At 41.2% G+C, this 26,499-nt stretch overlaps 3 protein-coding genes across 6 annotated transcripts; 1 reads left to right on the plus strand and 2 right to left on the minus strand.

The window, feature by feature from the left end:
- Positions 1 to 366: 366 nt before the first annotated feature.
- Positions 367 to 4,840, plus strand: LOC138212924 (lysosomal protective protein). Its single transcript, XM_069173607.1, has 11 exons — positions 367 to 673; positions 940 to 1,051; positions 1,138 to 1,275; positions 1,388 to 1,546; positions 1,663 to 1,754; positions 2,083 to 2,167; positions 2,258 to 2,410; positions 2,501 to 2,646; positions 3,896 to 4,058; positions 4,170 to 4,259; positions 4,344 to 4,840. Exons 1-11 carry the CDS (start codon positions 504 to 506, stop codon positions 4,425 to 4,427), a joined length of 1,392 nt encoding a protein of 463 aa, XP_069029708.1. The 5' UTR covers positions 367 to 503; the 3' UTR covers positions 4,428 to 4,840.
- Positions 4,841 to 5,329: 489 nt separating this feature from the next.
- slc38a7 (solute carrier family 38 member 7) lies at positions 5,330 to 15,471 on the minus strand. Of its 4 annotated transcripts, none has more exons than XM_069173610.1 (12): positions 15,420 to 15,471; positions 13,695 to 14,141; positions 13,189 to 13,242; positions 10,134 to 10,278; positions 9,479 to 9,623; positions 9,270 to 9,368; positions 9,048 to 9,105; positions 8,848 to 8,962; positions 8,332 to 8,479; positions 7,681 to 7,880; positions 7,534 to 7,585; positions 5,330 to 7,365 (listed from the first exon to the last, which is right to left on the minus strand). In XM_069173610.1, exons 2-12 carry the CDS (start codon positions 13,944 to 13,946, stop codon positions 7,263 to 7,265), a joined length of 1,371 nt encoding a protein of 456 aa, XP_069029711.1. In that variant the 5' UTR covers positions 13,947 to 14,141; positions 15,420 to 15,471; the 3' UTR covers positions 5,330 to 7,262. The 4 variants fall into 4 exon arrangements, with proteins under 4 accessions (XP_069029711.1, XP_069029712.1, XP_069029710.1 ...); XM_069173611.1 differs by lacking the exon at positions 15,420 to 15,471 and adding an exon at positions 15,110 to 15,397; XM_069173609.1 differs by lacking the exon at positions 15,420 to 15,471 and adding an exon at positions 15,072 to 15,397.
- A 908-nt stretch (positions 15,472 to 16,379) lies between these two features.
- On the minus strand, positions 16,380 to 25,581 carry got2b (glutamic-oxaloacetic transaminase 2b, mitochondrial). Its single transcript, XM_069173693.1, has 10 exons — positions 25,430 to 25,581; positions 21,813 to 21,969; positions 21,455 to 21,583; positions 21,295 to 21,354; positions 21,034 to 21,195; positions 19,330 to 19,434; positions 18,976 to 19,126; positions 18,237 to 18,402; positions 17,944 to 18,094; positions 16,380 to 17,709 (listed from the first exon to the last, which is right to left on the minus strand). Exons 1-10 carry the CDS (start codon positions 25,510 to 25,512, stop codon positions 17,587 to 17,589), a joined length of 1,287 nt encoding a protein of 428 aa, XP_069029794.1. The 5' UTR covers positions 25,513 to 25,581; the 3' UTR covers positions 16,380 to 17,586.
- Positions 25,582 to 26,499: the final 918 nt, after the last annotated feature.

Here is a 26,499-nt window from a genome sequence, read left to right on the forward strand (position 1 = left end):
CTATTTATTCGTTACGTATTCCATCGACGTTAAACCACAAAAAAAAAAAAAATTTAGTAACGTGAAAAAAACTGACATTGTTGCAACTATGACCTTTTCTGGACATTAACCTAAGAGGGATGGAAGGAAGGGGTATTTTAACACTATAGTAGTAAAATAATAATAAAAAAATTTTTTTTTAAAACTAAGCACATTGTGAGACAAAAATGAATATTTTAAAATGATCGGATGGTCCACTTGTCTACCACACAGTGTACTAAAAGTGAACAAAGTCCACTCGTAAACATAAGCGATTGTTTAGGACAACCATGTAAAAATCAGGCGCTTGTCACGTGACCCAGAGCAGCAGTCACATGATGTTCTGGTTGGTCCTGTTCACTTTGAGCTGCGGTTGAGGGAAACAGTAGAGGAAGTAAATATTACAAAGAAACACTGTCCTCGCCCTAACTTGATGAGGCGGCTTCAGTTGTTGTTGTTTTTTTCAGACGTGAGTGAACTCAGCGATGGTCGTCGGTGGGTTCCTGCTGTGCCTGCTGGCCGCGTTTCAGCTCGGCTCGCGGGCTCAGTATGCACCCGATGAGGTCACTCACCTGCCAGGTATGGCGTTCAAACCGAACTATCGACAGTGGTCGGGATACCTCCAGGCACGGCCGGGAAAGTTTCTCCATTACTGGTAAGAAACAGTAAGTGACTGGTAGTGGACTTCCTCTCCGATATGGCTGTAGATCAGTTTGGCTCTTGTTAGACTACGAGAACAATGCTTATGTAAAATTGTAATGTGATTACAAGAACGGATCCTTCCCACCATTGTTTATACTGCTGGACGTGCACATGTTTGAGTGCCGTGGTTGATTCCTAAAGAAGCTAAAATAATTGTCTCCATTTGACTCTTCAATATCGTGCGGTATGATGGCGTCATCGCTGGTCCTTTTCCTGCAGGTTTGTAACTTCTCAGAGGGACCCAGTCAAAGACCCTGTCGTGCTCTGGTTGAATGGAGGCCCCGGCTGCAGCTCGCTGGATGGTTTCCTTTCAGAGAATGGACCATTTCATGTGAGCATCATCACTGTGTGCATCACTACAGCTGTACACTGATTTGAAGTGACTCTGAATATGAAAGTGTTGACTTTGCTTTTCAGGTAAATGATAACGGGGCCACACTGTACAAGAACACGTTCAGCTGGAACAAGTTCGCCAATATGCTGTATCTGGAATCTCCTGCAGGAGTGGGTTATTCCTATTCTGACGACCAAAAATATGCAACTGATGATGACAAGGTGAGCTCAGTCTGTTAAATGAAGAACAACACACTTTGCAAAACAAATACGAGCTTAGAGGCAGCTGGAGACTACAGTGGATAATAAACCGTGTGACGGGTTCCTCTTGTAGGTCGCTGATGATAATTACAAAGCCCTGCAGAGTTTCTTTGCCAAGTTTCCAAATTTCACTCAGAATGAGTTCTTCATCTTTGGAGAGAGTTATGGTGGAATTTACGTACCGACACTCAGCCTGCGTGTGGCCACAGGAAATACCCAAATCAACTTCAAGGTGAAGTGCTCCATGTAAACTTGTCTTCAGCCTCATTTCCAGAATGTAGTTTTATGATGAATGTCATTCTTATTATTCATGCGTACTTCCTCACATGGTTTTTCACTTCTTTTCAGGGCTTTGCGGTGGGGAACGGCCTCAGCAGCTTTGCTCTCAATGACCAGTCTCTGATCTACTTTGGTTACTACCACGGCCTCTTTGGAGAAGAGTAAGTGGCTCTTGGTAGAGACTTGTTTGTTTTGCTATGAGGGACTTTGCACATAAAACAATGCCATGAAATACAAGTTGTCCCCTCCAAAAAAAAAAACATTAATAATCTCAATGTGCAGCACCAAAAATGGGGTGCACACGGCTTTCTTTCCTGAATGCTAAATTATAAATATCAGAAATGATTTGCTGTGGTTTGTTTTTATTCTAAAACCAATCTAACCAACAGGTGGAGTGTCTCATTTTAATGACAGAAGTAATTTGTTTTCAGGTCTAGATATAAGAAGCACACAGCTGATGCAGGGATTGTTGTTCTGTTTTATGTGCAGTTTGTGGCGTGATCTGTTGATAAATTGCTGTAACAAGGGAAGCTGTAACTTTTACAAGTCCAGCTCCGAGACCTGCAAGACGCTGGTACGTGTGCACTCTGTTACAGTATTCAGCTGGGAATCTCTGGTGCTACTAGATGACTCTTTCAAGTTTTACTTCCTCGTCTGCTTTCAGGTAAATGAGGCCTTTGGTATTGTGTATAATAGTGGACTGAATGAGTATGCCCTTTATTTGGACTGCGAGGGGAACAGAAGATCCCACAGAGGCTATCAGAGGACCATGAGTCATCTGTTTAAGAACTCCAGGAAACAGCTCCACGCCCACAAGGTGACTGTTTCCCTCGCTGCCGGCCGACGCATCTGCGCTTTAGATTTCTCTTACCGCCCCGTATTAATGATAAAAAAATCTGAACTGAAGTTTTCAGCTCCGGCGTCGCCCTCCATGTCTGTGGGTGAAGTCCCTCCCTGCATCAACAGCACTGCTCAGATGAACTGGCTGAACAGAGGTGATGTGAGGAAAGCTTTGCACGTTCCAGATACACTGCCACCTTGGGACATCTGCAGGTATGTTACAACTAATAATCAATGCAGTCAGATGATTATGATGTCACTGATCATTACGCTGTGCCCCTGCAGTCTTCCCCCTTGGCTGTTTGCCTGAGGAAGACCGGCAGTTGGTCAAAACCTCACAATAGCAAGAGCGTAGGAATCCAAATCTCTTTTTTTTTTTTTTACTTTTCTACAGTCACCTGTGCATACTAACTGAATGTAGCCCTTGTTTGTCTTAAATATACGGAGATTTAAGATTTAGATTGTTGAAACACATTTTCTTATCCTTTGCACCATGAATACATTTCATTACACCAAAAAAAAATGTTTCACACAAAATGGCAATCAGCCACATAGTAACAAGCAGGTTATATTTTCTATTATATTTTTTTTTGTATTTCATTTCAATATATTTATTACCCAATAAAAGGCCAAGTATGGAGATTCACATGGCATTATTGCTATTTTTAATAACTTAACTGTTTAACAACGGGGTTTTTTACCATTCAAAAAATTACCTTTGAAGTATTTTTGCAGGCTGAATCCAAATATGTTTTCAGAACATATCCATTGCCCATAGTTTTCTTTGTTACAAATGTACGTGGAAATTGATAAACTAATGAGGGAAAGTGGAGCGCCTCTGTGTTGGCAGACTACTGTTGGACACTAAAGAGGGATGTTCCTAATGCTGAGTACAGGTGAAAATCATACACCTGTACATTTAAGAAATGAGTTTGTGCATATTTGAAGTGTAACACCAGCCTTATTTATGGGTAACAAATATACACTGTCTCTTAAAAACTATGTCTGATAGAATGTCCAAAAACATGCACCTCAGGTCAGGTTACCTGGCGCCGCGCTAGTAGCAGCCTGTTGCAGCAGCTCCCCCCTGAGAGCCCCCCTGCTGTAGCGAAGAAATTTCCCCTCGGGGATTAATAAAGTGAAATAAAAAAAAAAAATTAAAAAAAAGAATGTCTGTTTATTCCAACAAGTGCTGTGTTTTACTCAGTTTTTTTATTTTATTTTTTTTATTGAATTTTGAAATAATGTAATTGTTCACCTTGACACCTTGATATATAACTGCTGTTATAAACGAGTACAGAGGCTACACTGCTGTGGTCATCCATGAATGATTGATAGAAATGAGCCTGTTACAATCTTGAAATTGGAGTGGATATGAAACGGAGGCCTTTTCCCCTCTTGTGCGGTTTGGTTGGCGGTCTGTGACGTGTTTATCGATGCTGATGAACTGTCTTCGTTGCAGTGATGCTGTTGGGAATCAGTACACCGTCTTGTACTCGACAGTAAAGGAGGTGTATCTGAAGCTGCTCTCTCTCGGCCTGCGGGCACTCGTCTACAATGGAGACACCGACATGGCCTGCAACTTCCTGGGAGACCAGTGGTTTGTGGAAGACCTCGGCATGAAGGTAGCTTTATTTTGCACAACTTTTGATAAACTTAAGGTGTTTTTTTTGGTGGTTTTTTTTTCAAGCTGCTACGATATAATCTGCTTTATTGTACTAAAATGTTCTTCTTAGGCAACCACTAAATACCAAACATGGATTCATGATGACCAGATTGCTGGGTTCTGTCAACAGTTCGGAAACCTCACTTTTGTGACGGTCAAGGTAAGCCTTCATGTCTTTGAATGGCTGTCCTGTTTTTGGTTGGAGACGTGGTGCCATTAAACACGGCTTTCCTCTGTGTTTCAGGGTGCAGGTCACATGGTTCCTCAGTGGGCTCCAGGTCCAGCTCTCCAGATGTTTCAGTCTTTCATAACAAACTCCACCCACTGATGGAGTCTGTATTCTGTAATACACCTGCACTCATCACTTGTTAGATGGGGACATTTTTCTCAGGGAAAATCATTTTAGAGGGAAAAAAAAAAAAAGCAACTGCTGGGGAAATAAGTTTTATTGTTTTTATCATTATGCCACTAAGTGCACTTCAGTCGGTTCAGAGTTTTTGGACCCTGACATATTTGGTGGAGGCTCTGCATCTTCACTGGCTGAACAGTGAGGCTGCTAACAATGTTTTTTTTAATTTGACCAGTTGTTTTTTTTAAGACTCGTCGATAAAGCTAATGGATATGCTTTTAATTCTTCTAAAGATTATTTTTTTATTACCAGATTGATACAACAATTTTAAATAAATCACCACATCATCAGGAACATTTTAAACCTGAAAATCATTAAAGAATTCACCCTCATCCATTTCTGCTCCTTCTTCCAGCTCATCCGTCCTCGAACTCTTTTGCCTTCAGTCTTGTTTTAAGAATGTGAAATACATTTGCTCAGTTTGATAGAGTTTAACGGACAGTTTTGGAGATTATGTTCGTCCCTAAAACTAGTTGTTGGTCAATGTTCGGCTGCTTTGTCCAAAAAAATTGGGGAACTAGGTACGTAAAAGGACCGTGCATCCTATAGCATTCACGCAATATGAACGTGAAAAAGTCAGTATCTCAAGTTTTATTAAAAATCAAGTGTGCTGAATTCAAGAGAACAGAACTAAAATTAATCTTGTGAAGTTAATGTCTGTGAAACTGATGTATATCTGAATGTTTTTACTTTCGCTTGCGATGACACTGAGTGAAGTACATGAAGTAGTACAAGGTGATTCTTTTTTTAAACTTTTTGACGATACTCAAACTGCAAATCTACCAGAGTTTGTCTTTTATTCAATGTTTTGTTGGACTCACGACACGTGGATTGTCAGATTTATTCACATGCCTCAACTTGCAGTTCATATATGGGAATATCATTTGAGGTCCCCCTTCAATATTTTCCATAAAACTCACAATGAACATCATGTTTGCAAGTCATGTTGCATGTGAGACAACAGGGTCTCATAATTCTGATAAACGAGTGTCTTGGAAAAACAAAAAAGTGTCAATCTTTCAAGACAGAAAAAACAGATCACAGACAGAAATCACGACCAAATAGTCTTCAGCACCAAAAGGAAAACAAATTATAACATGATACAAAACTATAAAAACAATTTCTGTTACAACAGTGATTTTAAGAAATGTCTAAATAAAAGTACCCCAAGACTTTATACTGGTGACAGTCAACATTATTGTTTTGGCTGTGGCTTCTCTCGAAATTCTAATGTGTGATAATGGCAACAGTGTGAATAGCACAACATTAAAAAAAAAAAAAAAAATCCCTTTTACCTTTTTTGTGTATGTTCCCAAAATAAATACAATGGATAAACAGTATAAACAAAAGGACTGTCAAGTTTATAATGTCATTTGAATTATGAATTAAAACATGCATAACATTCTTAAAATCATAGTGTTACAGTGTAATTAAAGAAAAACCCAGGATAAAAATCACTTAGTCTGGATTACCATATAATTTGAACAATTTTCCATATGTTAAACCTGCTTTGGTTGAAAAACTAACTCCCTGTTATGAAATTCATTTAACTAAACGAACTTGATGCCCTGCACATCTTTAGTGTTAAGCAGATAAGGTTTTGGCTATTGGAGTAAAAACAAAAAAATAGAAAGCTCAAACACACAAAAATGATTTCCAACTTGGCATTCTTGAACTTCAACGTCTGCAGTTTGAACAGGGACTCCGTCACAAGCCAGCACACACAACCGTTTTCTGCAAATGATGTGCAAACTGAGTTCTGTGTGGGTTACATCCAGTTTTTGCAAACTTGTGCAAAGATGGTATGATTTTCCAACTCCTTGTGAGAGGAACCAGCACTCTTATAAGAAGTTGGGTTTTTACATCCCGAATGTGGAGGTGCTGCTCATCTCAGACACCCTGCAGATCTGCACAGACACAGCTGTGCTCTTCAGTCTGTCTTGGCTTTAATGAAAGTGGCTTTGTACTTATTTGTAGAAATACAATATAACCTCAAAGCCAATTGTAAAACCAACCGCACTAATTCTACTGCATCTTTACACAATAAATAACAAATCTAAAACGCAAATAACTCTAATGGTTTCCTAAATCGATTTAAACATGTAATAGTTTGCCTGACCTTGAGGTACTCACTGGAAATGACCAGATCAGCTTGAAGTGCACAGTCCTGCAATTACATTATGTAGTAAATATGCTTTGTCTTGGTGTGTTACCGTATCACTCTCAATCAAAAATCAATACAATTTTCCATGTAAACAGACAAAAACTATCAGCTGCGCTAAAAGAAAGTCTGAACTGAGATTGGATGATGTTGCCACAGGGTGTACATTTTTCAAAGATTTGAAACATTTACTTTGACATGCGAGTTACAATGAAATAAATTGGTACAATTTCATTAATAAAATCAATTTGATTCTTAGACATGTCTTTACAAAGTTCCTCAGCTCTTGTAAACAGGACAGGAGAAGCCACTGTGGAATGACAACACTCAAAATGAATGCTATTTAAATTTCACAAAAAGTAAAAGCCGTGAACAAAAGTGTCTGAAATCACTTGGCATCATGTGGTGACTCCCTGATTGAGCAAAATGCTCTGAAGCCAGATGAGCAGATGATGTGACAAGCTGTAGTGGTCTTGATCTTTGAAATGAGTGTCATGAGATGCTGCATCTTGTCCAGAATAGCAGCACAGGTTTGAACATTTCCCTCCTCTTCATTATCAAGGTCAGCGATGGCTCCAAAAAATATGTTCCTTTTAGTTAACAACATCTTGATAGATGGAGTTTGTTGTGGTGAGGCCAAAGATGAAAGCTCCTAGTGTAACCATGACAACACCGAGGACCACCAAGCCATGCCAGCTGTAACAAAACCAAAAAACTAAATAGGTTTGCTCGAACATTTTTTATACTGAAAATGGAATTTCATGGTGCAGAAAGCTGAAACTAACTATATTTTCTTTATTGTCACTTAATCCTCTGATTATCTAACCTGCAATGATTGTCTATCCCAGAATAAGCAGTACTCACCTTGCAGATCGGATGTCCGTCTCCGACAGCTTGGCTTGTATCAAACACAAACCTGTAATGTTAAAAAAAAAACATTGGACAGACTTTACAGACCGACAATCAGAGGGCACGGACATCCAGCGGTGCGTCTACTGAGGGCAGTGTTACCTGGGAAGACGAAGATAAAGCAGGCCGCCAACCCTCCGATGAGTGAGATCACACGACCGATGTCTGGGATGAAGAGGGCGAGGACGAGGGTGACGACGAACCACACCAGCGTCATCAGGATCCTTCTCCGCTGCTCACGACGCACGCACACCTCCACCTGTTCGCCTTGGAAACGCAGCCAAAGTCCCTCTATAACAGCCCTGGAAGAACACACGATCACACCCGGGCACAGTGAAGAAACGCTCCATTAACTGCACCGGAAAATGAGGGAAGTTGTCTCCACCACGCACGCACCAATCCCCTGCTTTACTTTCTCATACTGACTCTGAAAACTCGACTCGGGGTATTAACAGAAACAGATCCAGTAGTCTCTGGACTATTCACAGATGAATATTATTCTTAGGTTAGATATTTAATGCGGATGGGTTGATTGAGCTCTACTGGTGATGATTTAGTAAGTTAAATGTATCTCAGTACATCAGAAAAAGAGGTATGCTGATCTATCCATCCATCTATGATCTATACCTGATTTACAGGAGCTTGAGAAAAATAAAAGAGAATAAAAACAAAATCAAACCATTCATAAACAACAATATCAGTGTTGGACAAGCTAAAAAAAACTAAACAAATGGTATTTTCACTCTTTCTTACCTGCCACAGAAGTGTAAAATGGGATAAGAGGTGACCACACAGACGACGATGAAAGCTCTCGCGATGGCCACGGCGACGTCATCAGGAGGATACGACATCAACACGTCCTGACTGACATTGGAGCCGAATGTCAAGAAGCCACAGACGCCTGGTCAAACACATCACAGCAAGCAGTTAAGTAATGACAGCCAGTCACGAGCCATCTGGCACGAACCACAGCGGCACGACAGGCGTCTTTGCTATCAGCATAATGTAAACAGATATTTTAACAGTCTGAAATTTGTTGAAGATTAGGAACAACTGTGTATTTGATTCATGTGACAAAGTAGACACAGTCTCTGCAGCCTGTTTGATAATCGATTTGAATTCTGTCAAACAACTTATCGTGACCGTATAATGTTTTAAAAACACCTTCATGTACCCATAGGTCTATTCAAAAGTCAACTGATGTGAGACTCCTTGACAAGCACATTATTGAACATAGATTGATAGAAGAAGTGCACACACGGACAATACCTGTTCCTGTGTAAACAAAAAGACAGATGATCATGCTGAGGGTGACTACAACTCCCCAAGGTTTGAGCTCTTTCCTGCTCATGCTGTTGAACACTGGCACACAGCTGACATGGCACTGTAGAGAGATCATCAATATTAAAACTCAAATCATGTAGGCATCAGCATTTAAAGATCTCAAATTAAACCAAATGAGGAGATACCTGGAAACCAAAGCATATGGTGGGCATTGCATTGAAAACTGCAGTCCAGGAAGCAGAACTGTAACAAACACAATGATTTAGCAACTCAAACGAAGCTGGGCGACAAGTATGAAGATGGTTCTGCTTGAAAGGGCTGATGGTCAGTGGCAAAATAATCAGTAACACGTTCCGTAGAAGCTGCATAAAGTAAGAGCAGTGTCGTGACGTGTGTGCAGGGCTCACCTGGTGGGAACGTATCCCGGAGTCACCTCTTTATCCGGCCAGATGTACTTCACAATGACCACGATGGTGACATACCAGGTTCCCATCACACTCAGCGCGCTGCGGTGAGGAACAGCAGACTGATCACCACGCGAGGTAAATGTTAACAGAACATTTCAATTCTCAGGTGTGTAAATAAGCCGCGGATCGGCGGTGAACAGGCCCTGTACCTGGCATACTTCTGAAAGCCGATCTCTTTGGGGATGGAGAGAGGAAGAATGACCAGGACGGCGGTGACGACAATGGTAAATTTGCGGTCAGTATACCAGTAGTTGCTGACTGTACCATCGGTGTCGTGAGCCATAGCAGCCACCACTGCAACAAAAAGGCAGGAATTCTGAACAACCTTTGAAATGGACTGCAGGCCAGAGACCGGCTGGAGAGTGCCACGCTGGAAACTCAGTAAACTGTAAACACACGGCAGAGATTTAGAAAGGTAGATAATTAAAGTCACAAGAGCTGCATTCACTTCAGAAGACCTGAAAGAGGCAGAAAGTCACAAACAGCCAGGAGAAGGATTTGTACACCGTCAGCGTGTCAGTACAAAGAAACGTAAGAGGGGGTCACATGAGAGACACATTTACTGAGCGGAAAAGCTGAGTGGTGTCATCCTCAATGCTCTTTGCCCTCGTCAATACAAAACACTGCGACACTCAACATCCTTCTTTGTTCAAACACACAAACTCCCCGTAAATGTAGGCGACCGAGAATTCCCAGTTATTTCTGAGAAGTGTCACTTTTAACTCTTAAGAGTTTAAGGAAAACAGAAAGAGAGATCAAAGATTGTTTAAACAAGCTGATAAAATGAGCAGCAGATATACTCACAGCGGTCCAGCTGGTCTCCAATGACTATAAAGAAAGCAATGCAAGTGCCGAAGGTGTAGACAGCGATGGCCACTTCACATAAGACTCCTGTGACTTTCCCACAAGTGGCTCGAACGACCTCCTGATAAGTGCCTTCATTACTGACCTGAAGAAAAGAAACAGTCATAGTTAAAAACTCAGACGGGGATTAAAGCAGGAAAGATACTGGAAGAGTCTTTTTTTTTTTTAAAGACCTTAAAGTCCAGTCTGTCTTTACACACAACTGTCTTGAATGGGGTGTGAGGCTGCAGGCTGCATGTCAAGCTCAACAAACACTGCCTGGTCTGCAAACATGAACTGGTATTTTTCCTATATCTGCCTTCTGAGGTTTCTCAGACCATGTTGAATTGGATAAGATGGCTTTTAATGTGTGATTAATGTGTGTTTTTAAATTTTAAATAAATAAATTGTATTATCGTTATTATTTGTATACGTTGTGGTTTTAGGCTGCTTTAGTGGATCTTGCAGAAAACACTGCAGCCTCTCTGCTACAACTCCAGATGATGTCCCCCTCTGAAGAAGAGAGTGATGAACCAGAGGAGGCGTCTCCTCGGTACAACTCAGTCACGCTCTGCTAGGCAGCGACTAGAAAGCTGGAGAGGAAGTGGCGTTCCACTAATTTAGAAGAATTTCACCTGGCCTGGAAGGATAGTCTAACAATATATAGGAAAGCTCTTCGTAAGGCTAGAACTGCATATTATTCATCTAATGATAAAACCATGATGAAAACAGACCTGGGGTTGTTCTTGTTGTCCTCTATTACTATAGAGGACAACAAGAACAACCCCAGGTCTGTTTTCAGCACTGCAGCAGGCTGATAAAGAGTCACAGTTCTGTTGAGCCCTCTATTCCTTCAGCTCTCAGCAGGAACGACTTCATCAACTTCTTCACTAATAGAATTGTTACCATTAGGGAGAGAATCGGGCCGACCCTTCCTGTTACTGTCACTGATGTGTTGTTAAGCAACAGCAGCCCTGGTAGCAACCGCGGGACCAGATTTGTACCTTGAACATTTCTCTCCTTTTGAGCTCTCTGAGCTAATTACAATTATTTCCTCATCTGGATCCTCTAGCTGTCTGTTAGATCCCATCCCAACTAAACTAATCAAGGAAGTCTTCCCTGTAATTAATACTTCCATATTAGATCAGATCAACCTATCTATTGTAACCGGCTATGTACCGCAGGCTTTTAAAGTGGCTGTAATTAAACCTTTACTTAAAAAGCCGACACTTGTTCCAGCTGTTTTAGGAAACTACAGACCAATTTCCAATCTGATGTTTATTTCTAAAATCCTTGAAAAAGCTGTTGCAAATCAACTTTGTTATCATTTATAAAGGAATGATCTGTTTGAAGATGTTCAGTTACCAAGTCATTTAGTTACTCTGGATGACATCGTCTTGGCCTCCGGCACCACTGTGAGGAACCTTGGCCTCCGGCACCACTGTGAGGAACCTTAGAGTCATCTTTGATGAGGATTTGTCCTTTAGACACCATATAAAGCAAATCTCCAGGACCGCCTCCTTCCATCTACGTAATATTAATAAAATCAGGAAAATCCTTCCTCAGCGTGATGCAGGAAAGCTCATTCATGCGTTTGTTACTTCTAGGCTGGATTATTGTAATTCCTTGTTCTTAGGATGTCCAAAGTACTCATTAAAAACCCTGCAGCTGATCCAAAATGCTGCAGCAAGAGTACTGATGGGATTTAGCAAGAGAGATCACATTTCTCCTGTTTTAGCATCTCTTTATTGGCTTCCTGTTAAATCAAAACTGGAATTTAAATCTCTCCTGCTGATTTACAAAGCGCTTCATGACCAGGCTGCATCTTATCTCAGAGAGTTTATTGAATCATATCATCGTGACAGAGCACTTCGCTCTCAGTACGCTGGTCTATTTGTGGTTCCCAGAGTTTCCAGAAGTAGAATGGGAGGCAGAGCTTCAGTTTTCAGGCTCCTCTGCTGTGGAACCAACCAGCTCCCAGTTTGTGTTCGAGAGGCAGAAACCCTCTCTAGCTTTAAGATTAGACTCGAAACATTCCTTTTTGATAAAGTTTATAGTTGGAGCTGCTCACGTGTCCCTGAACCCTCCTGCAGTTATGCTGTTATAGGCCGAGGCTGCTGGGGGAGCTCGTTATGCACTGAGCTTCTTTCCTCTCACTCTTTAACTCTCTATAACTCATATCTCACCATCACACCTCATTAACTTCATGCTTTTTCTCTCCCATAGTTTTTTCTTATTGTCTGTTGTCTCCATCCACCAACAGTTCTTCTCTTCTATCTCTATGCTGTCCTTTTCTCTCTCTGCTCTCCTCTCACCCCAACCGGTGGAGGCAGATGGCCGCCCGCCCCTGAGCCTGGTTCTGTCGGAGGTTTCTTCCTGTTAAGATGGAGTTTTTTCTTCCCTCTGTTGGAGGTTTTTCTCCCTTAAAGAGGAGGGTTTTTTTCCCCTCCTAGCTTATGTGGGAATTGTTGAATTGTTGGGTTTCTCTGTATAATATTGTAAAGTCTTGCTGTAAGGACTTTAATGTGTTAAGAGCCTTGAAACCTGTTGTGATTTGGCGCTATATAAATAAAATTGAATTGAATTAAATGTCTTTAGGACAGAGTTCATCCTATAGCTGAATACAGATGGTATTTTGCCTATTAAACAATATTCTGGGGATGTTTCTGAGTTTATCATCTATAAAGTAAGCTGACTCAGCCTTGGTGTTACTCAGTCACTAATGAGTGTCTTTTACTGTGTAAGCATATGTCTAAGCTCTTGAGGAAGTGAAACACACACTAGTGTGCACATGCTCTGCTTTTGATCTGGACTACAACCACAGAATGAAAAAGTTATAACACAACAATGCTGCTCCAATGATTTTACAGACAATGCAGAAAAACTACTGAAGAGAGAAAAGTCGTCCGAGTCAGAAGGCTGCAGGACATGGTGGAGAAAATGTATGAAAAAGCAGTGGAACAGTGAGCAATGGAAATAAAGATGTTCAGGAAATGGGACAATGTTCTGCACAGACCTGGCAGCAGTAGCCCAGGATCACCAGCCCGCTGATTATGAAGATCAGCATAAACTGAAACACAAGAAACAGGAAGCAGCACGTTATAGTATGTTGTCTGAAGTAGGTTTTGTGTTGTTCACAGGAAAACTGAGAAGGCAGGCGTCCAGACTGTCAGCTGAAGTACTAATGTTCAGTGGGAAATGGGGTAGAAGTGGTCTGATGCCAAGTTCAGTTTTAGATTTTAGTTTAGAAAATCAAACAGTAATAATAATCTATAATGAGGATGAAAACATCAAGTTATTTTCTATTTAATTGCTCTTAATACCAAGAAATGCTTGCTTCTCTGTGTTATGGTCATATACTGAATTTCTTCTGTATAAATCAAAGACATCCCTTTGGCCTCTGGTCATGTCTGATCTGACATTATTGTGAACACCAAACAATGAACATGCAGCCAAGTGCATCACTTTACAAAACTGGTTCATAGTCTCGAGGGGGGAAAGGACTTTAAGAAGCATCCTCACCATCTGAAGCATCACTCCTGCAGTCACTCCTCCTGCCATATTGAAGGCTGCAGGGAAATTGAGAAGACCTGCGCCTAGTGCTGCATTCACTACGATGAAAACGGCTCCCAACGACGACACGCCTCCAATCCTCCTGTCTGTCTCAATAGGCCGGTCCGAGTCCACACTGGGGCTCTGCAGGAGCCACGCCCTCTCTCCGGAGTCATTGCTGCCAACTGCACCCCAGGCTTCAACTTCAGTGTTAATCGCCATGAGTCAACAGCCGGGTAGGACTTACACAGCACCAAAGAAAATTAGATGAGAGAGTCTGAGTGAAGAGACAAGAAATCCCTCTGCTGCAGGAGAAGACTTATGTCCAGTCAGGACAGTCAACAGTCAGGAGGCAGCTGATGCTCCTCAAAGTTATCAACAGTGACGGTGTGATGATGGAGCCATTTGGTGATCGATCTGTAACGAAATATTTCAAACAGCATTGAGCTTATTATACTAAGTACATTCAATGTATGAAGTATCACTAAAAGTCAGTAATATGGTTTAGAGTGTAAATATCTGATGAAAGTGGAGCGCGAGTCGTTTCAATTAACTCTAATGAATATTGCGTGAAAATATCCGTTTTTTTAATGTGAGTGTTTATTATACATTACAACCTGCACTACTGGCCACCATGGTACGTCTGAACACAGGAGATGTTTCCTGCGGACTTTCTGATCATCAGTGGGTTTTTTTAGAGGTGATTGGATCAGCCAGTTCCTGTTTCCATTTCACAATAGGACATATTGAGCTCCACAATCATCTAACTACCAAAGTCCATCCTTCCATCCATCCATTATCTATACCCGCTTTATCCTGAACAGGGTTACGGAGGTGGCTGGAGCCTATCCCAGCTCACTTCGGGCAAAGGAAGGATAAACACCCTGGACAAGTCACCACTCCATCACAGACTACAAAAGTCATAAAGGCTGATAGCCAGATGGATGAACAATACTGTAATCTTAAACTGTGTATACCTTTACTCAAGAAAAACCATGATGGCTTTTGACTCTTTACTTTAACATGCAGCCTGACAACTACACAGCAGGGACCTGTAACAGAGTCAGCAAATTACATTACATTACGTTATCCAAATCCAACATTATGGGAGATATTATAACATATTACAAACATGACTGTTCTTGTGTCACTCTAATGTACATCAAACGATCATGTAACGCCACAATGTGCTTGAAAACAGACCTACATCTCAGACAATAAAGTAATCTATGCTGAAAGTACACCGGTGGATGTCTCATTAAATCACTGCAGAGTTTAAGCAACAGGAAGTTAAGGAGAAGTGAAGCTACCGGGAATATAGGAGGGAGGTGATGGTGTCCAGCTGACCTTAATATAATGTACTGCTGGTCTTCACACACACGCACCTTCAGATAACCACAAGAAACGCCGGTGAAAGTACTCCTCCTTCGATGGGATTATTTTCGGGCTTTTCTTTTCAGCACACGAAACAAAAACATTTGTCAACGCAGCCATGCCCTTTGTTGTAACGTCCTAATACCAGCTAGCTAGAAAACGATGCACCTCCCTGAACACAAAATACAACAAAGCGATTTTTTTTTTTTAATTTTTTTTTTTACCACAACACCACATATTTAAATATGTCACCATCACTTAAATTCGCTGTAATGTCGCTGCTATTTCGTAATGAGTAAAGAAAGAATGTCGCTATAATACCTTCTGCCTCCACTGCAGGGAATGACTGAGTCCGCGCTGTGTTTTGGCAGCCAGTCGAAGGCAGGGAAGCACGTGATACGTCATCACGTGAAACGTCATCACGTGACTGGAACGGAAGTTCTTGGGAATTGTAGTTCGTATTTACAGGACCAGAGGGGGAGGAGGGGTAAAATCGTTTATTGAAAACAAAAACCCGATTTTACTATCTGATACGAGTAGTTAAAACTAATCGTTCGTTATGATGTATTTAACAAAATAAACCTTCGCTGGGAGTTTGAAAGATGTCGGCATATAGTGTGCGATTCTGGGCTAGGCTATGTTTACAATAATACAACATATATGTATGCCATATCATATTAATTATATATAGGTCGTATTATCAACTATTAATCCTAAGGCGTAGACGAAAGGCTGTGTTTGTAAATGAAGGTGTAGACGAAAGGCTGTGTTTGTGAATGAGAGTGATACTGCTGTGCCAAACCAAAAGGTCACAGGAGGAGGTCTGCAACCTGTGGGGTCACATACTGTTGTTCTTTGAGTCATAAACAGAAACAGACGTGTGAAGGAAGACAACCACCACCTCCACCAACCAACAAAGGACACATCAACACACATGACTTTTTGGTGTCTGGACTATAAGAAGACTGGGTGAGGGAAAGTCAAGAGCTCAGACTTCGTGAACTGACACATACTCTGTTGCGGTCAGGGAAACATAGTCTGGACCCAGAGCTCTGTAACAGATTATTCTGTTGCTGTTAAATAAATATCTTGAAGCCTGACATCTTCTCCTATTGCCTCATCAAAGAACACGCAGGACTGGGGGCTGACACATATTGGCTTTGTACTAGCAGGAGCCCAAGTCCAACAAAAGGCATGGAGAGGTGGGTAAACAGGAAGGAAGAGTTAACTGATGGCATGAAAAGGAGAGAAAACAAAGCATACACAAATGCAAACAGATCATTACTTTACCATGATTTATTGTTTGTTCAATACGGTACATAACCAACAATCCATATCGTATGACTGAATGCAAAACATGGAGAACTGCCAGAAGTTTCAGCAGAATGAGCAGACTGGAGCAAACATACATTTCTAATTCCCTCTGTGTCTCAGTCTTAACGATGAACAGATCCATACACTGAAACACAGTGTTTGCGCTTGTATATTTCTTCAAGAACCCCAACCAGGTACCCCACTCGTCTTATTAACCACACAGCGACATTAGTACCGGTATCGAATACCAGGCCTTCAACATGAGAACTAAAAAATGGAACGAAAGAATTAGGGGATTGGGTGAAAGAAGTAAAATAATTATTTACGATGGAATCCACACAGTATATTTATCGCTTTTCTGTGGTTTGACTCTTCTGGCTTGTGTGCTTGTTTGTGTCGGGGCTTCAAGGAGGAGCAACTGAGACTTCTGCCCTGTGACCACCTGGACTGAAACCAAATAGTTTCACAAATCCAACTGGAAAAGTCCTGAATACAGGAGAAATCAACAAGCAAATTTCTTGACGAGATAATAACAAGATTAAATTACTTGATGATTGATTAGGTCAGATGAACACCAATCCAGTGATCTCATAACCTAATTAACAATGACTGTTGATACAGTGAAGCTCATTGACAAAGACAAGAGTGCCAGTCTTGTCTTGAAACTTAAAAATTGCCTTACGTCCAATAAAGTGCAACAACTCCACCAATACAATTAAGAACAAAAAAATCTCATATTTTCTACAAGCATTCACAAAGCAGAGATATCATCATGCACGTGAAATTAATGGACAGTCTAAAATTACTGCGATGTTGGTTTCTTGACATTTTATCATAGCCGATAAAAAGCATACATTTATGATGACACGAGTGCACAGCCAACAGTTGATTCCATACAATAAATAAGCAAAAACAGGACTTCAGCTCAGTCATTAAAGGTAAAACCACGTCTTTTTAGAATTTGGTGGGGAAGCCTATTGAACCAAATGTAAGAAAATGTAAACAGAAAATATAGGTTTTAACAACAGCATCTGTTTCAAGTTGAACTCAAATCAAGAAGATATAACTAAATATTGAGTTTCTTCTCTAAAAGGTGGAATGGAGGAGAATAAGTGACGCATGAAGCTCCTCTTCAACATTGCTTTGATTTTGTCGCTCTCCCGGCATATCCCCTCTACTTGGTGACCGCATGGATCCCCTCCGCCAAGTAGCCCACGTTCCCAGACGAGATGCCTGCCATGGAAATTCTGCCATCCTTGGTCATGTACACGGAAAACTCCTTCATCAGGCGCTCAACCTGTGGGAAAAGAAAATGTTTTTTTTTTCCTCAGCTGCTACAAAATACAAGCATTTTTGATCCCAACAATCACAAAAAAAAAAAAAAAAAAAAAAAAAAAACTTGAGTGACTAACTAACATTGCATGACATCATTTATTAAAGTCGGTTTAGGATTTATTATGTTATTTCAATGAGTACCCTTTATTTTCTGTTGTTCTCTGCGGTCAACTATCAACTTAAAATGTCTCGGTACCTGATCGGGTTTGAGGCCCGTGAAGCAAAACATGCCGATCTGGTCGATGACGTGCTGCCAGTTGTGTGAGGAGCCATGCTTTGTCAGACCAGCCACCAGCTGTTCTCTCATCTTAATGATGCGGTTAGCCATACCATGGACCTCCTCCAGCCTGGGATGGACAAACACAGGGAAAGACAGATCAACAAACAGATGCTGGGATATCATCTTAAAACAGTTTGGGGCATATCCAAGATGGAGACTTGAACTGCACATTAGTTGAGGAACAGTGAGGTGTTTCGACAAGCTCGTACCACAGCGAGCGCAGATCTGGTGTGTTGAGAATTGTTGTTGCAATTCTGGCGCCGTTCATTGGTGGGTTGGAGTAAATGGGTCTGATGAGGATCTTAAGTTGAGACTCCACCCTCTTCGCCTCTTCTGCGTCGTTGCACACAACAGTGAAGCCTCCCACGCGTTCACCTGTCAACGTCAACATGCACATTGAGTGAAACAAAACTATTTAAAGAGACTCTGACCAACTCAGGTCTGTGAAACAGGAAAACTGTTAATCTGCTAACACTGGTGGATATGAACCCTTAAAGGAGCAGTGTGTAGGATTCAGTGCCATCTAGTGGTCAGGTTGCAGATTGCAACACAGCTCGCCTAATACTAAATATCACGGTGCTCCCATTATAAAACATTGTTTTAGTGTTTAAACAAAACCCCTCTCTGGACCTTTTCTTACAGAATCATCTGTGATGAACAGCAAAGTAGAAATAAACTAATTAGCACACTTCCTTTCAGTTCTTTAAAAGTCTGAATACTTATTTGAAGAAACCCCATTAGCCACTGGAGCAAAACACAAGCTGAAGTTCACTCAGTCACTTAGATGTCTCATTCCCTGACAGTCACATTCAAACCAGCACCCCGTCGAACATAAACAAGCGTTTGACCTAATTTTCTAATGCAATATTTTATATTTCTGCACGTTAATCTGCTTGTTGTCTTTATTAATATTTATTTAGGAAGGATGTTTACTAAAATCTGACTGACCATAGAGTCCCATGTTCTTGGCGAAGGACTGGGACAGCACGATGTTGTGGCCCTGCTCGATGAAGTGGCGCACTGCCCAGGCATCACGATCGATGTCTCCACTCGCGAAGCCCTGGTAGGCCATGTCGAAGAACACGAGCAGGTTCCTTTTCTAGAAGGTAAGAAACCAGCCGGAAGAACAGAGGAGAGACGCAGACGGTTTATAATGTGATAACAACAGGCGTCTATGCAGCGCTTATCAAGTGTGGCTTTTGAACAGTCGAAGACCTTCCGAGGCAAAAGCAAGGAACACATTTGATCAAAAAGTTACTGCAAACATTTTACAGAACCTCACTGATAATGAAGCTCGCTCACCTTCACAATGTCAGAAATCTCCTTCCACTGCTCGGGCTTGGGGTCCACACCGGTGGGGTTGTGGGCACATGCGTGCAACAGGATCACACTCTGCTCTGGGATTTTCTGGAGCACAAACAAGGGTTTCAGTTCATCAATCTATAAGACCACATACAGTCTATCACAGACTTCCTGCTCCATGACTATATAACTGAACACATCACTGACTCTAACTAGCTCCTTCTTACACAGTAACAGTCACTGTATGTGAATGCAGTAAATATCATGAATTTCATGAAACCAAGGCAGGGCTCTGTGCGTACATTTCCAGGAGCACCGATGAAAATAAAGTAAAGAGTAATAACATTAACGCATCTCTTTTAGAAAGTGTAACATTTAATATCAAACATACAGTCGAGAGTAAGACGGAGGTGTGAGCTGATTTAGAGATTACTGAAGAATTTTGAAACGAACCAGTATCCTTTCTAAGACCTGAGGAGAACAGGAATGCCTTTGTGCTTCACTAATACATCCTTTTAAAACGGCACACAGCAGGGCTGCATTCATTGCACCGAGTCCATTCGAACCTATTTGTAAATCTCTTCTTGTTTACTGGTCAACTTTTCAAACGTAGTAAAAAGGGATGAAACAGAACTGAATTCGTCCGCAGAATGTTCTTTATACATTGCAAAAATAAGTAAATGCAGAAAAGCAGCAGAAGCTATGAAATGTTGATTAGAAATGTATTTACACATTGAAATAACAACCTATTGACTTTCAAACATCTTAATGAAGGCCGTGATTCAGAACTGAAAGCTGATCCATTTAACTTAATGTCCTCATAGAAATAAAATGTGGAGATTCTGACTCCTACGGATGATTTTACTGGAGAGGTCACACGCTGACTCCACACCGCTCATACACAGTGATGCATCTTTACCAAAAAAAAACAACAATCTTTGGCTGAACACAGATGCTCACAAATCCAAAAACAGATCAGCTCCATGTTGGCCTGTCATCAAGTCACGGCATTAATTAAAGGTTATTTAGCGACATCTGATATCATCAGCAGCAGTGACAACCAGCGCCGGCTGAAAGTGGGAAGCAGCTACATGAATGTTTTCTACACTGATGTTGCTAATAAGAGTTTCTGAACTCAAGAGTCTTGCTTGCATTTGTACAACCAAATAATTGGTCACATTCACACACTATAACCAAAAGCAGTTGCATTAACACAAAAGTGAAAATAAACAAGTGCCACACGCCACTCTCCAGCCCTCTTTCCCTACACTTCCACCGTCTACTGCAGCTGTCCAAAGAAATCTTTTAAAAATCAACTCAAAGTCAACACCTCACCATTAATCTGAAATCTCACCATAATTCTTAAATACATCATAAATTTGTGTTTTAAATTGAATTTCAGAAGAAACATTTTCTACATTACATTTCATTTAGCTGACGCTTTTATCCAAAGCGACTTACAACACACCGATGGTACATCATCGGGAGCAATTTTAGGGTTCAGTGTCTTGCTCAAGGACACTTGGGCATGTGGACAGGAGGAGCTGGGGATCGAACCACCAACCTTCCGATTAGTGTGCAACCCACTGAGCCAACTGAGCTATAGCCTCCCATTTTCTATGAATCAGTTGATTATTGTACGACTAATGCTTCTTCTCACATATCTCTAACCCACTCCGGGCTCATTTCTCACTCATGTCTTACAGAAATGTCCTCCAGAGCTCCTTTGAAGTCAAAGCCGCAGGTGGAGGGATCGTAGTATCGGTATGCTTTGAGCTGCATGCCAGCGTCTCTGAAGATGGGCGTGTGGTTTCCCCAGGAAGGTTTGGGCAGGTACACATCATGAGGACCTCCATGGAAACGAGACTGTGACAAAGAAAGACCTGGTGAGATAGCCGGCATAACCTAAATACCGTATTTCATTTTTAGTTTTTGTGCTGGGTGACCAATACAAGAGGACCTCACCAAAAAGTTGGCTCCAATACGCAGAGATCCGGTTCCTGAGATGGTCTGGACAGTGATGTTCTGTTGGGAGAAGGACACCGCTGCACTCATTTGAACTAAAAAACCCGTCACAACTGATTGGACCTTCGTGTGGGCTGCATTGGCAAACACCCAAACTTACCCTGCTGCTCTTCAAGACCTCATTATCAGCACCAAGAGCCAGCTGGGCGCAGGCCTTGTTGAAGTCCCCCAGACCACCGATGGGAAGGTACTCCTTATCCAGCTGTTTGGTTGCAATCAAAGCTTCTGCCTGAGGAAAAGCGTGGAAATCCAAAATCATAAAACACAACAGTAATTTCCAGTTTCCCCACTTTATGCATCAACCATCATTGATTTCGCTAACATTTTATTAGAGCACACAGACTTTCTCATGGTGATGATGTCTCTTAATGATTAAAATGATGATTGTGTACATGTGTCTGACATTAGAAAAAACGTAACATGAGTGCGTTCACTGGAGGCTTTGATGACAGTCATACCTTGCGCACACAGCTAAGGACAAAAGGCTTCCCCTGGTCATCCCTGTAGGCTCCCACTCCCAGGTTCATCTTCTTGGGGTTGGTGTCCTTCTTGAAGGCCTCGGTCACCCCCAGGATGGGATCGGGGGGACCCATCTGCACTCCACCCCACCATGAGCTGCAAACATCCCACAGCAGATGATCAGTGATAAAGACAGCAACAGCAAACACTGAGGAGAGCCAACAGAGCTCATCTGTGCACACGGCACTAAAAAACAACAACACTGACACTGGTCCCACTACTTTGACACCAGTATCAGCCACACTCCTGTAACCAGCTGTGGATTTAAATACTCAAGCTTCACTCCTCGTGACCTGAAGCGACCGCACTGACGTAGACACACATGAACGACACAGGTTTCCAGAAACAAAAATCCATTCACAAAGTCCAGAGTCCAAAAACAAGACTAACATTAAATCTGGGTCTAAAATGTGAGCAGTCTCTGAAATCACTCCCAGATTCACCTAGTAACTATTCCTGCCTTAATATACACTCGGTAAGGGTCCATATTTAAAATCATTCCATAAAATGTAATCATTTACATAGTAATTGAATGAATAGTGTTATTCACTATTGTTGTTTCCTTTACTTGTGCTTATTCTTGTGTTCTTTTTTTCTTATTTTAATTTTGTTAATTCAATATTCTGTTTTAAAATAATCCAGACTAATTAAGTATCAACCAACATAAATACTTATTTTTTGGATGTTTTTACTCTCAGGTCTAAATAAAATATTATGACATGAGAGTGTTGTTGTTGTTTTTTTTGTCTTTTACACGGCGCTCTCTGCAAAAAAAAAAAAGAAGACAGTCAAAAGTCGATTTATAACAATTTATTAATTCTTAAACAATCGCTGTTAAGAAATGCTACAATTATTGTAATTTCTGATAATGAAAGAAACCAAACTCAATGACTGTAATTGTGCAAATTGCTGATCTGTGTAAACAGAGTGATTGCTTGTAAGAAGAATTCGATAATACCAAAATTGATGAAAGACAGAAGAGTAGGTAAGAAAGTCGAGATTAAAAGGCAGCGATGTGAGCTTCGTATCAAATGTAAAAAGGTCGTGCAGTCTGACCTCTTGACAGCCGCCCGACACTGCTGTTTATCATGCTGATGGCAGCGGTGCAAGCATCAGATCCACTTGAGGCTTGCCATGTACAACATGCCATCATAAAACCCAAGCATAACCAAACACAAAAAGTCAAATAGGAAGCAGCAGTGACCACTCCATTTCCAAAATGCTTGGATTGCTTTCAAATACTTTCTAATTGAACATCCACACACAAGTATTTGTGGCAATTAAAAAAAAAAAAAACATCACTCAATCTTTATATACACTGAAACTTGATTTAAGTATGAAAGGAATGGATCAGATCAAATCCATCCGTTATTGATTGCTTTGCACGTGTTGGACATTTAGCTACTGTGTCATAGTGGATTGTAATAAAATAATAGTCTTGTCACTGTAACCTTTTGTACTTTGGATGAATAAAATGCACCAATTCTGTGGTTTGATAAATGAAGGTTCTCGCATGTTGTGACGTCGACTGCACTCTTGCTCTCACCGGCATGTCATTGTCTCAGGTTTCTTCTTCTACTTTGTAAACCCTCTAAACTTTGCCGCTATATTTAGGACATGGCACTCTGCAAAGGGCAAGCGTCTCCAATCCCCTAATCCACTGCATTCATTTAAAAAAAGATATCTGTTCACTGCCTGAAAATCAAATAGTGTGAACTGGTTGGAGAATAACAAGGGAAAGGGCTGGTACTCGGTTCAGCCTTGTAATTGTACAACTCTTTATAACCAAATTCAGTACAACAACGGTGGGTAAAAAAAACACCACTGTGAAGGTTAAGGTATTATTTCCAATGTATTTTTGAGGCTGCAGATTAATGCAAAACGCTAGATACTTGTGAGGTCTAAGATTAGATAAGATTTCCTTAATTTCATTGCACAAGAACAGGGAACTATAGTTAGTGTCATCTGTGATTATATTTAACAAATACTATATGTATTGACTTGATGTAAGTACATTTGAAAACACTAAAAAATGAAATAATTCATGTCTGCGATAACAAAAGCGGTTGCAATTGTATTACTGTGAAATGGCTGCAAAGCTCTGACCTAAAGGGGCATTAAGTGGGCTCATTATGTCTGCAGTGTGCATGCACACAAAACCTTTGAACAGCTGAACTTCAGAGTTTATATAAACATCAGATTGTTATCAGTGATCAATATATCAAAGGCCTTTTTGACAAAATAGGAGATAGGTTTGTTCTGCGTAGAACAGCCTCCGATACTAAAGTCTGTCAATACTTAATAATGTCTGCTTCAGGTGTCACAAAATGAGACGGCACCGAGCAGACACTCTAATAGATAGGAAAACATTAATAAATACATATGACCGCATTCTACACATTCATTGATGTACATAGATTAGATGCTCCAACAGTATCATGTGTTGAAATGAGCTCCACCATGACAACATTAAAATGCTGCTAGCATGTTCAGCAATGTTACAGTAATTCACATATGGTAAATATAATTATCTAAAAGTGGGCATTTTGCACATTCAGTACTTTTACTTTGAACTCAGAGAATATTTTGATGACGGTACCCAAGTACTTTTACTTAAGATTTTGAAGGCAGGGCGTCTGCTTGTTATTGAGTATTTTTTTCCAATGTGGTATTTCTACTTTTACCTAAGTAAACGATCTGAGTATTTCTTTCACCGCTAATAATTACACATTTTAAAAAGAATAAAAGAGCGTAAGAAGACCGACGAGTTTGCCCTCCAAGCACAGGCTGAAAGGACACACGGGCGTCTAGCTCAGTTTCACCGCTACAAATGAGCCAATCAGCGATTAAAGGCAGAATAAAATAGCCAATCAGATCGCACGACTTCACCATCTACGACAAGTCGCTTGGCTCAATCCGTGCGGGGGATTGCGCTATTGCGATCGTTTAAATCCTTTAGTGGGTCGTTTTAATCAGAAAAGCCCAAATTACTTTAAATGAATCGAATTTAATACACATCGATACATCGTTTAAACAAAGAAGTTATTTGTAAGGTAGAAAACAAGATGGGCTGATGTGTTCGTCCATACGCGGAAACTCGTGCTGCTGAAGCACCAACGTGACTTTCATCAACCCTGACTCCTAGCAACACGACGTTTAGTCTCCGTGGTTACCGGGACGTCCTGAACTGGTGCCGGGATGAACAGTTAGTCATAAAAACTGGAGACCACAACGTACGTGAACACCAGCCAAGTCGCACCCTTGTCACCGGCAGCTCACCGGCGGCTCACCGAGGCTCACCGGGGCCTGCTCGCACCACCTTGACCCCTGTCTCCGGTTCGCTAACCCACCAGCCGGGCTGCACATCATCACGCAGGGACGCAGCTTCAACAGATACCTGAAAGCTGCCGCATCCGCTCACCTTAACGTGACATTATACCTTTTTAGTCCGGATAAGTTGTCGAACCAAACACCACACGGTTACCTCGTCAGGACAACCGGAGCTAAACTACCGTACGTGTCCGTTAGTCTCGTGCGTTTGATATGGCTGTTTTACCTGTTACGGGCAGACAGAACTCCCAGGGACGGAGAAATGTTCCCCAGGCAGTAGATCACCTTGTTTGACTTGAGCAGGGCCATCTTAGCTGTGCGTGAGAGTCGAGCCGAGCAGAACGTGTGTGTGTGTGTGAGTGGATGTGAAGGGCAGGCGCCACCGCGACGTGACGTACTGACGTACGCGATGACGTCACAGCAGCCACTACGGAAAGCGTAATAATAACTCGTGTCAATTCTGTCCGTGTTCAATCGCCGTCGTGCGTTAATTAAACGTGTCTTTCTATATTAACGCTATGAAGCGTTTACCAAACGCCAGCAGGCGGTTTTGTCTATAAACTCTGTGGTTTTCACTTTTAATGAAGTTCAAGGGCAAACAACACAAATCAAACACTCATCTCCAAAACATTGTTCATCTACTGATAATGAGATAGACACGTTTAAGTGGGGATAATACAAGATATCCAATCTTAAAAAATAACAGCCTACAGTCCAGAAATAAACACATAAAAAGACAAGTTTATAAGTTTAAAATGAGTCATAGGAGGTGACATGTCTCCTCCTATGACTCCTCGTATGGGTCCTCCTACAATGCTAAACCACTGGTATGTCTCCTATATGAGACACATGTCTCCTCCGGTAAAAATGACGTTTTGATCGGTATAAACTCGGCCCCTAATGAAACACAAACTTAAGTAATAAATGGTAAAACATTTGTTTCCAAATGTTTCTCAATGAATCAATTTTGTGTGTGAACATGTTGACAGCTGGCGGGTTGCAGCAGTAGAGAATACAATTTAAATTCAATTCAATTCAATTTATTTAAATAGCACCAAATCACTCAATACGATAAATACAAATATAAATGGCTGTCTGTCGACACGGTTTTCTCTTTAATTGTATCAGGAAGTGACATATTTAGCAACATCATATGAGTGTGTTTATTTAATTGTATGATATTGTCCAACCAACAATGTGACCACTCTCTCCACTGTTTTGCGTAGTTGCTCATATATGGGATTAAGATGATCAGACATAAATCCACGCAACGCCAATGCAATCTTATTATTTTAA

The sequence above is a fragment of the Embiotoca jacksoni genome, unplaced genomic scaffold (genome assembly GCF_022577435.1).
Source record: "Embiotoca jacksoni isolate LCO1_2020_lvr unplaced genomic scaffold, fEmbJac1.0.p SCAF_6, whole genome shotgun sequence".
Lineage (NCBI taxonomy): Eukaryota > Metazoa > Chordata > Actinopteri > Embiotocidae > Embiotoca > Embiotoca jacksoni.